The following is a 10,973-nucleotide window of genomic DNA, read 5'->3' as shown; positions in this document are numbered from 1 at the left end:
TATATATATATATATATATACACACACACAACACACTATACTTTTTGGGTTGCCTATGTCATTGTCAGCCCTAGAGAATCTGACTCCTATTTGTGGGATATTTAGTCAGATCTAAGAAGAGGTAGTTCCTAATTTTATTCTGTCCTGATGACTCCACCCTAATTATGATGTAAGCTGAATAACAATTTTGTTCCATGATTTCATTATTACTTCCTTTTATTTTATGTTTATAAATCCAATCGTTGCCTTTGAAGGCTGGAAGCAATATATGTTAACTTGCTGCAGAACTTCATGTAGTATACACTGTTAACAATAAGACATAAAAAGCTAAAACCCAGACAGTTTTAATTACTGCTCACCAAAATTTGAATATATTCTAAGTTGGGGATGGCCAGTAAATGATACTCTATCGAATGACTGGGAAAAGAAATAGTAAATCTAATAAATGAACAATTTTTGTATAAATTCATTGGAAATAACACAATTATTTAAGTTTCCCAATAAAGAGCCAAAAGTTCTGGGACCACAGTCTTGGTTTAGCTTTTATTTTTATTAATGTTTTCCAGTCAAAACAATTATTTAATACCTTAGTTCCCTCATTTGACAAACTGGGTGAAAATTATCAGTTTTATTTCACTTTACAGAGTTAGTAAAAGGGCTAAATGAGATACATTTTTTTAAAAAAGTAAAGATAGTAGTACTATAAAAATTAAAGCAGTATCATTGGCATTCGCTAGAATTGCAAAGTGTACTCTTATACCTCGCATCGGAAACCTATTATTGGCTTTTGATCACTATTCACACCACTGGATTCATTAACTGAATTGTTGTTGTTGTTTGGTGCCATTGAGTCGAGTCATAGTAAAAGAAAGACCTAAACACTTGTATAACTTTCATCGTTTCTCCACATTCATAGAGTTTCCAGAGGCAAGCTATTTCAGAAGTGGCTGCCACTCCTGCTTCTAAGCTTGTTTTAATTGGGGAGCTCCACTAAACACTGTCCATTATGTCCATAATGGGTAACCATTACCACATTTGACCCATCAGTGTCACAGTGTTCAGCTTCACAGCAACCACCAGTTACCTCTGTACAGCAAGTGGACAGACCAGGGCTATATGACCTAGAAGAATGTTTGATCAAAAACAATTAAAACCAGGCCGGAGGGCCATGCATTAATATCACCGACCTTTGGCTTGGTATCATCACTTTCTGTCTACTAGGCCAACTGAGCTCTATGTTGTTGTTGTTGTTGTCATTGCTATCAAATTAATCCCAACTCACAACAATCCTGTGGTTTGAATCCACCAGCTGCTCCAAATGAAAAGAATGAGCAATCCTCTCTCATATGATTTACTGCCTCTGAAAACCCACTGAAGGGTCAGCTATGAGTCTGTACGACTTGATGGCACTCAACAACAAAACAATCCATCCTGTATGACAGCAGAGTGCTCCCCACTGACTTTCTAAGACTATAAATCTCTATTTCATAGAATCTACTTTGTTTTTTCATTGCAAGTATCTTTTTTCTTTAAAAAAAACCAAACAAACAAAAACAAACCAACAACCCACACCAATGGTGACTTTATACATGGACCTCATCTGACAGATTGCATAGGAATCAGATTGACTATATCTATGGAAGGAATTGTTGGAGAAGTGCAGTATCAGCAGACAAAATCAGGCCAGGGATGGACTGTGGCACAGATCATCAATATTTAAGAACAACTTCAAATTGAGGTTGAAGAAAATGAAAACCAGTTCATGAGAACCAAAACGTGATTTTTAATCTATCTTACCTGAATTTAAAAATCATCCGAAGAATGTCTGAAGCAATGAACATCAACGACTGAAGACCAGGTGAGTCGTGAGATGACATCAAGGATATTATGAATGAAGAGAGCAAAAGGTCATTACAAAGAGAGAGGAGAAGGAAAAGACCAAAAGGGGTGTCAGAAAGGACTGAAAATTGTACTACGCTGATGAGAAGCCAAAACAAAGGGAAAAGATGTTGACGTAAAAGAGCTGAACAAAAGATTTCAAGTGGTAGCTCAAGAGGATAAAGCAAAGTTTTATAATGGAATGTGCAGAAAGCTAGAATTGGAGACTAAAAAGGAAAAGACAGATACTTCTAAAACCCAAGCACATTCTGATTAAGTCAATAGACTATCATGTTTGTGATGTCTGATCCATATCCTTTTGTTTCCTGCTCTCTACCCCAAAGACAACTATCATTCTGAATCATGAGTTCATCCTTTCATTGTCTCCTTACTCAGCCTTTAATGCAAGAACAAGGCCTTGGTGGCACAGATGGTTAAGAGTTAGGTTGCTAATTGAAAAGCTAGTGGTATGAACCTACTAGCAGCAAGCCTAGAGGAAGTCAAGGCTCGCTGCTCCTGTAAATATTTATAGCCTTGGAACGCTATGGGGCAGTTCTACTCTGTACTACTGGGTCACTATGAGTTGGAATTGGAATTAACACAATGACTGGGTTTTTGGTTTATCGCAAGGAAAAGCTTATGTTTTTTTCAAAATTTAAAAGGTGTACATGCAGCAAGAGAAAGTCCTCTCCAAGGACTGGTCCCTCCTTGCAACATGTACAAAGTATATCAGAAAAGGCGTCAGAATCCTTGCCTCTAAGGAGCAGCCTGCTTTAACCATCTCCCAGATGAACCTGTTTATTTTCTTAGCAGTCCATGGTATAGTCAATACTCTTTTCCAGCACCATAGCTCGAAGGCATCAATTCTCCTTCTACCCTCCCTAGTCATTGTCCAGCTCTCTGACATATAGCAAGTGACTGCAAAGACATGGCCTGTGCCAGGCACACCTTAGTCTCCAGAGTGACACCATTGCTCTTCAGTACTTTGGAGAGGTCCCTAACAGCAGACTTTTCCATCGCAATATGTCTTTTAATTTCCTGGCTGCTGGTGCCAAAAGGACTGACTGTGGAGCCAAGCAAACTAAAGCAGTTAACAACTTCAATCTCTTCACCATCCATCCTGTTGCTGCCAATTGGCCCAGTGGTGAGAATCTTCGTTTTCTTTATATTGAACCTAAATCCATATTGAAGGCTGCAGTCCTTGGCCTTCTGCAGCAAGCACTTCAGGTCCCTCAGCTTCAGCAATCAAACTGAAGACATGGCCTAGAACTGGTAAATATTTACTGTTATGGAGTGAAAATAGCCACATCATGGGACTTAAAATGAGGATACATTTTTATATTGCTGGATAAGGAATCCAAGGTTATAAAATTTATAATGGCTGAAAGATCATCACAAAGGCAGGATACTGAGTATGTAGCAGCAACAGGTCCATAAAACAGAAGGGAGACTGTATGACTGCACATCAAAGGTACATGCTATTCTGTTTAATACTGGATTGTTTCATGATACTGGACAGGACACAGTTTTTGGTTTTTGTTTGTTTTTTTTTGCACTGCGAACCTAAAGGCTGTGAGTCTCCATTAGTTCGAGTCTAGCAGTGGCTCCTTGAAGGGACAGTAAAGCAGCTCCTCCCATGAGTTTACAGCCTTGGAAATTGATGGGAGGATTGGCTCTCAGTCAGTATCTACTCAAGGGTTGTTGTTGTTAAGTGGTGCGGAGTCGTAGACGACTCATAGCAACTCTATGAACAAAAGACCTGAACACTTATATAACTTTCACTGTTTCTCCAAGTTCAGAGTTTCCGGAGACAAGCTATTTCAGAAGTGGATGCCACTCCTGCTTCCAAGCTTGTTTTAATCAGGGAGCTCCACCAAACACTGTCCACCATGTGTAACCATTATCACATTTGGCACCTCAGTGTCACAGTGTTCAGCATCACAGCAACCACGAGTTACCTCTGTACAGCAAAATCAACAGACCAGTACTACACCACCTAGAATAATGTCTGACCAAAAACAATTAAAACTTGGGCTCTACAGGATTTAAAACTTCCAACAAGCCCATATGCTGGTAGACTGTTAGCTAGAGACCCCCAGTTCATCTGACAAGTCCCATCTGCTGACACCCACTTGGGATGAAAAGAAAGGCATAAGAGCGCCAAGTGTTCCATATCTGTTCCTCTTCAAGATGTAATAGTCATTTTTCCTTAATTATAGCTGTTTCTAGGAAGCTCCAGCAGCAAAATAAGGAATTTTACTGTCAACCTAAAGGCATGTGGTTCAAATCTGCCATGCAGAAGAAGGATGGACAATCATCTCCCACACAAATGATTCACTGCCTCTGAAAGCCAGATAGAGGATCAGCTGTGAGTCAGTCCTGACTAGACCAAAGGTATAGAACAACATGTCTGTTTCTGGAGGTTCATTATATTTTAGTTAATTCTATCTGAAGACCTTTCCCATCTTGTATCTATTTGTTTATGACAAAGGCCCTTTGAGAATAAGCCAGATCTCAGAGAAAAGGAATGCAGTGATTGAGATATGTGGCCAAGGGTTCTATCTCCCAATTTGGCATTTGGGAAAGTAGCTGCTAAAGTTTCAACACATGTCAGATTCTAAACTCATGTCAAGACTTTAAAATGGAATAAAATCTCCACTTTGCATGTTGTTAGGTGCCAGAAAGTGGACCACAAACTACAGCAAACCTATGTTCCCAGCCTGTCCTATTCATGTCATCTCCAGTAATCTTGAACCCATTGTTATAGTCACTGTGTCCATCCATCTTGTGAAGGGCCTTCCTCTCTTTCACTGACCTTCTACTTTACCAAGTATGATACCTTTTCCCAAGGACTGGCCCCTCCTAACAGTATGTTCAAACTAGATGAAGTTTCACCATCCTTCCCTCTAAGGAGCACCCTGGCCCTATTCAATAATTTCCACATCCTGTTGGATCTTGCTGAAGATTATTCAAAAACAGCTAGAACAGTACAACAGAGAATTGCCAGAAATTCATGCTGGGTTTAGAAGAGGTAGTGGCACCAGGGATATTACTGCTGATGTCAGATGGATCCTGACTGAAAGCACAAAATATCAGAAGGATGTCTATCTATGTTTAAGGTATTTGACTGTGTAGATCATAATAAATTATGGCGAACACTGGGGAGAAAATGGGAACTCAAGAACACTTAATTGTGGTCATGTGAAACCTATACCTAGACCAAGAATTTGCTGTAGAACATCAAGGTTGTATCCTCTCTCCATACCTATTCAATTTGTGTTTAGCAAATCATTCAAGAAGGTAGACCTTACAAGAATGTGCATTAGGATTGAAGGCATGGTCATTAACAATTACTTGTTATGCTGATGATAGAACTTTGCTTACTCAAAGAGAGACAGACTTACAGTGCTTGTTGCGTAAGATCAAAAGACTGGAGCATTAAATACGGACTCCATCTCAATATTACAAAACCAAAAATGCTGAGATTTGGGGGAGCTTCATGGACACCAATGTGGAGCAGGTTGAGATCAGATAACTCAATCAGAAAAAAACAGAATCTGTTAAAAACCAAACCAAACCAAACCAAACTGAACCGAACCGAACCAAACCAAACCAAACCAAATTTGTTGCTTGAACTTGAGAACTATGAGGAAAACACCAACCTTGAATTAAGCACTCCACTGAATGAGGCTGATGAGCTTCGGGTATTAACCCAGCCAATAACAAGCTCCACATGAACTTCTCAATCACTCTGAGGGTGAGGCTCAGGTAGAATTATGCATTTCTAATAACCATTATCCAAACAGTCCTGAGTTTTGCAAAGGGAATGTTTGTAGGTGAAAACCACATGATTCACTCCAGCATACATACATAACCTTTCAAGCTATATCTCCATCTCAATTGCACCCCTCAAAGATGTCCCTGTGGTTCTGCACTTGAAAACCTTTGGAGGTTATAGAAGCAGCATGCAGTTTCCTGTATTTGAGTTGACAAGACAACTCCTCCCGTTTTTCACGTATGCACTGACTAGCCCAGGCTCTGACAGCAAGCCACTCAGCTATTTCAACTTTAATCACTGCCGACTGGGTACAAAGGGTTGTAATACAGCTTAACCAGAAGTTTCTGTTACTAGAAGATGCTAATATAAGGAATGCTCCACTTCATGAACATTTCACATCCTTGCAGAATGGTGGCCAGTTACATATAAAACCTAGTGGCAAGGTCACTGTAAATAATAAAAATAATTATTTGGCTGACAATAATTGTCCAGTCACTGGAACCACTTTTAGCTACTGAAGACCTTCAGGTAGAGGCATATTCCCTCCCTACTTTGAGGAATTATAAAAGGTGCTGATTAAGATGGATGAATTATCATTCAATGCATAAGAAGCTCAGTGTGGACATAGTTGAAAACTCTAACTTGATCCGAAGTTTGCTGGGGCTGAGGTTGCTTGTCTGATGAGGAACATGATGAGACATTACATGGAACTATGATCTAAATAAGGACATCATGCTTGGAGAGGTGGAGGAACAGCTCAGGAGAGGAAGACCCTGGATGAGATGATAATCCATCTCATAGTGATTGTGGCAGTGGTGGAAGGTGTGATTGGCTCAGGACGGGTTCAGAGCTACTACTGTACACAGGGTCACTATGAGTTGCAGTTGGCTCTATGGCACATAACAACTACTGGTGGCGGCATCACGCCTTACATGATGCACTAACCAAACTGTCATAGGTTTGAATTCATCAGTTGCTTTGACGGCAGAAGATGGGCAGTCCCATCCTATAAGGATTTATAGCCCTAGAAACCTAATGGAGAGTTTGCTTTGAGTCAAAATCACCTTGACAGCAGTTGGACATGATCTATATTGTTCTACTTTACTTTCTTTTCCACTTGTCAGCCTTCACACTCACTGCTACTGAGTTGATTCTGACTCATAGAGACCTTCCACTGGGTTTCGGAGGCTGTAAACCTCAACAGGAGGTGGCTGCCCATCTTTCTACAGAAGATTAGATGGAACGGTGGATTAGGAGGGCAACTCCCTTAAGTGTATGCCATCAGAGCTACCTTTGCCAGTCTTAAATTATGCTAAAATAAAAACACAGCAAAAAAAGAACAGGCCTATTGCCCCACTGCTCATATGGTTTTAAAAATCCTGTTGTTTCAGAAGTGGATGGCTACTCTCATGAATGCTCCTTGAAGGCAAGGATAACTTTATCTCACATGCTTTGGGTGTATTGTAAGGAAGGGCTACTCCTTGGAAAGAGCATGCTTGGGAAGATAGAGGGTCAATGAAAGAGAGAAAGACCTTTAACGAGAGGGACTGATACAGTGATGGCAGCAAAGGGCTCAAGTATGTCAGAAATGATGAGGATGGCACAGGATGAGACAGAGTTTATAGCTGTTGTTCATAGGATCACTAGGAGTCCTACTGATACATAACAACAACAATGGAAGATATTCAAATGGCAAACACACACAGGAAGAAATGCTCTAAATCACCGTCAATAAGAAAGATGCAAATCAAAACCAAAATGAGGTACCATCTCATTCCAGTAACAGTGGCAAAGTTTAAGAGGATAGTAAGTAATAAATGTTGGAGAGCACATGGCGAGAAAGGAACTCTTACACATTGTTGGTGGGATTGTAAAATGGTATGACCATTCTGGAAGGCAGTTTGGCACTTTCTCAAAAAGCTGAACATAGAAATTCCATATGGCCCACCTATTCCACTACTTGGAATATAGCCTGAGAAATTGAGAACTGAGGCACAAATGGAGATTTGTACACCAATGTTCATAGCAGCATTATTCACCATTGCAAGAACATAGAAACTGCTCAAATGTCCAACCATAAAAAAATGCATTGAGAAATTATGGTACATTCACACAATGGAATACTACGCAGCACACAGGAGCAATGATTTTGTAAATTATTACCTAACTTGGGAGGGACTGGAGAGCATTATATTGAGTGAACTCAGTCCCACAAGGATAAATATCGTATAAAACCATTATTGTAGAATGAGTATAAGGATCCAAGAGGGGTGGGAGAGGGTGGAAGCAGAGGGATGAGGATGTGCAGGGGGAGGGAGGCATTAATTACGGGGTTGTACAATTTGATGGGTGGGTGGGTGAGTCCAATTCTTATAAAAATTTCTTCAGTTTTTTAAAGCTGTAAATTTTCATAGGAGGAGACTGTCCACCTTTTCCACTCAGAAAGGTTTATGGATTAAAACTACATACCTTTTTGGTTAACAGGCCAACACCTATGCACTATGTCATCAAAGCTCTTTAAAAAGAAATGTAGTTATATTTCATTATCTCCCAAAGAACAGTCTATCAGACGTATTATTCCAGGTAGAAAAAGTATAAGGTATGTTTTAAAAATAACTTTCCCATTCAAAAGAACAGATGTAACATTATAAACAAGGTAATTCACACCACAGAGAAATGCCTTGCATATGACAGAGTAAAGGCCTAGACTACAAAGTATGTCCTTCTCCTAACCTGTGTAGGAAAACAGAAAAAATTATTTCTGTGCATATTTAAACTGTGCCAAAAATAAGACACTTTGAGAAAGAGCTAAAAATAAGCTACAGTACCAAGAGTGGTGTAAGCTGCTTTTAAAGTGGTGTGCACCACCAGGATCATCATGCAGATTTTCATGAAATCTCAACCACAGTAAGCCTTCAAAACAATTATCACTGAGAGAGCCCACCAAGTATCAGCACACTTAATTCCTTCATCAAATGTAAAGAAATAATATAAATCTACTAAGTGATTATTTCATAAAGAGAGGTGGAACATTGTAGTGTATCCCAAAGCTAGTGGAAATAAAGGTTTAGATATATTTTAACATGGTTTGCTGACCTTCAGAGCTGGAAAAAAACTGTAAAAATAATTTGGCAGCTCGAAGTGAACACAATCCAAATGTCTTATGAAAAAATACTTAATTTCTGCTTTTATTCAGACCCTGTACTCCCTTCTCCCCTTAATAATCACTCGCTTCTACACAGTTTAGCACAATTCTTCTCATTTGTGTATGTTCTTCCCCTTTTCTTTACCCTACCTCTAAGCATCTCAGTTCTGATTCTTGCAGTAAAGGTCCCTATAAGAAACCACCAGGTTTTAATGTGCAATATACTAACTATAAATTTAAGAGAAGTTGTCAGAAATTAAATGGAACACACAAAGATCAGCATTCAAACCATTAGTGAGCTGAGGTGGATTGTTACTAGTCACTTTTAATTAGAAATACACACACACACACACACACACACACACTTGACCAACAAAGAGAGAGCTTTGTGGGCCTGGTGGATAGGAAGATATGCTACCAAGTCAAAGTTGGGTGATTTTAATATGCACCCGTCAGGCCTTGTTTTAACTATTTTTGGTCAAACATTCTTCTAAGTGCTATAGCTCTGGTCTATCCATTTGCTGTACAGAGCAACTTGTGGTTGCTATGATGCTAAACACTGTGACACTGAAGCATCAAATGTGATAATGGTTACCCATGGTGGACAGTGTTTGGTGGAGCTCCCTGATTAAAGCAAGCTAGGAAGCAGGAGTGGCATCCAATTCCTAAATAGCTTGCCTCTGGAAACTCTATGAACTTGAAGAAATGATGAAAGTTATACAATTGTTCAGGTCTTTATTTCAGAGTCTCTATGAGTTGCCTATGACTCAACAGGACATAACACCACCACCACCACTACCACAATAATATACATATATACGTATATATATATATGTATATATGTGTATGGATATATGTGTGTGTATATACGTGTGTGTATAGCCATGTGTATGTGTATATATATGTATGTATAGATATTTATGTCAGGAATAAAAATTGAGTAAGAACTATTTTTCATTCAAAATAAAAAAGGCTATTTCACACCCCCCCAAAAAAAAGAAACCACCAGGTTTTATGCTCACTTGCCATCTTAAGTACCATTACTTTCAGAGATAAAGTGAAATACCTGAATTGGGTGCCTGAACTTTCCATCTTAAAATCATACTCCCGTCCCCCTGTACCTGATTCTTCTCTGAGGCTTCATGAACATTCACCTCTAGTGCCACCTCAATCCTGTCACCCTACCTAAAATACACACCTCCCAAAATACACACCCTCCTGTCTGCCCCGTTCTCTTCCAAAAGGTTGCCCTCTTTTCCCCCTTAAACAGATCTAGGAATTGATCTTTTGCCGGCATATCTCGTTACCTTTAGTCTGCTTTAATCTCCTCAACTCCTCCTCAGAAAAGCCGGCCCAACCTTGCGCCATCCGCCCTGACTGGGGGTACCTTAGGAGCATCCAAACCTAAACCCCTATACTGCCAACACTACCTCCCAGGCACATCCGGGTTCTTCCTCAGCTGTACAGCCAATCAGCGCGTCGAGCTCCAGTTAGCCCTCACTGCCGCAGGATCCGGCTTCCTGCAAGGGTGGCTATAGCAATGCCGGAGAAGCTGCCTAAGAAAATATTGGAGATGCATCCATTTATATCCTTTGATCTGTCTCGTTTCTCTCTCTTTCTTTTTTTAACTATTGATAAATTAATCGACTCGCGAGATAAGGAGAAAGTGGCTTTGGGGGTAAATTAGGTGATAAACAGGCAGTTAGGAAGTGGCCACGAGTCGTGGCAGAAAGGCTAGGGCATCATTTCGCCTTCTGGGGTCCTCTAAATTCTCTGGGACTCAGCGGTGCACCTGGTAGGTGGGAGGAGTGGCCTCTTTGGTTTATGGAATTTTGATTCAAAGCCCAGAATTTTTGGCTGAAAGGGTCAACTGGGCTAGAATCCTTCATCGTGGTTAATTCACGAAAGCTGGCGGACTTCTACTTTATTGATGAAGAAATGTTTGAAAGACCTGGGGTGTAACATAGACAAGGGACAGACACATTTAGCAGTTGTTTCTCTGAAGCCTGGTCTCTTTCAGGCCATAGCTCCCCACAGATTAATATGTGGGTTGTTTTCTTGTTTATTTTGTGAATAATTCTCCCTGACGTGTCGCGTTTTTCTTGACAGATCTCATAAGTTGTTTTCCCAGTTCTTTTTATGTCCACAGAAGACAGTGCAAATCGCTGGCGA

The 10,973-nt window shown here is 40.0% G+C and overlaps 1 protein-coding gene across 1 annotated transcript in view; it reads right to left on the bottom strand.

Annotated features, from left to right (window-relative positions):
• Positions 1-10,244, bottom strand: part of GORAB (golgin, RAB6-interacting) — a 33,162-nt gene extending 22,918 nt beyond the window's left edge. Inside the window, 1 exon segment of the mRNA XM_006887461.1 lies at positions 10,109-10,244. Coding sequence (XP_006887523.1) covers positions 10,109-10,244 — 136 coding nt within the window.
• Between the last annotated feature and the right edge of the window lie 729 nt (positions 10,245-10,973).

The sequence above is a fragment of the Elephantulus edwardii genome, unplaced genomic scaffold (genome assembly GCF_000299155.1).
Source record: "Elephantulus edwardii isolate Elephantulus edwardi_28Jun2011 unplaced genomic scaffold, EleEdw1.0 scaffold00057, whole genome shotgun sequence".
NCBI lineage: Eukaryota > Metazoa > Chordata > Mammalia > Macroscelidea > Macroscelididae > Elephantulus > Elephantulus edwardii.
The sequence above is the reverse complement of the archived record's forward strand: the minus strand, read 5'-3'. Positions and strand labels throughout refer to the sequence as shown.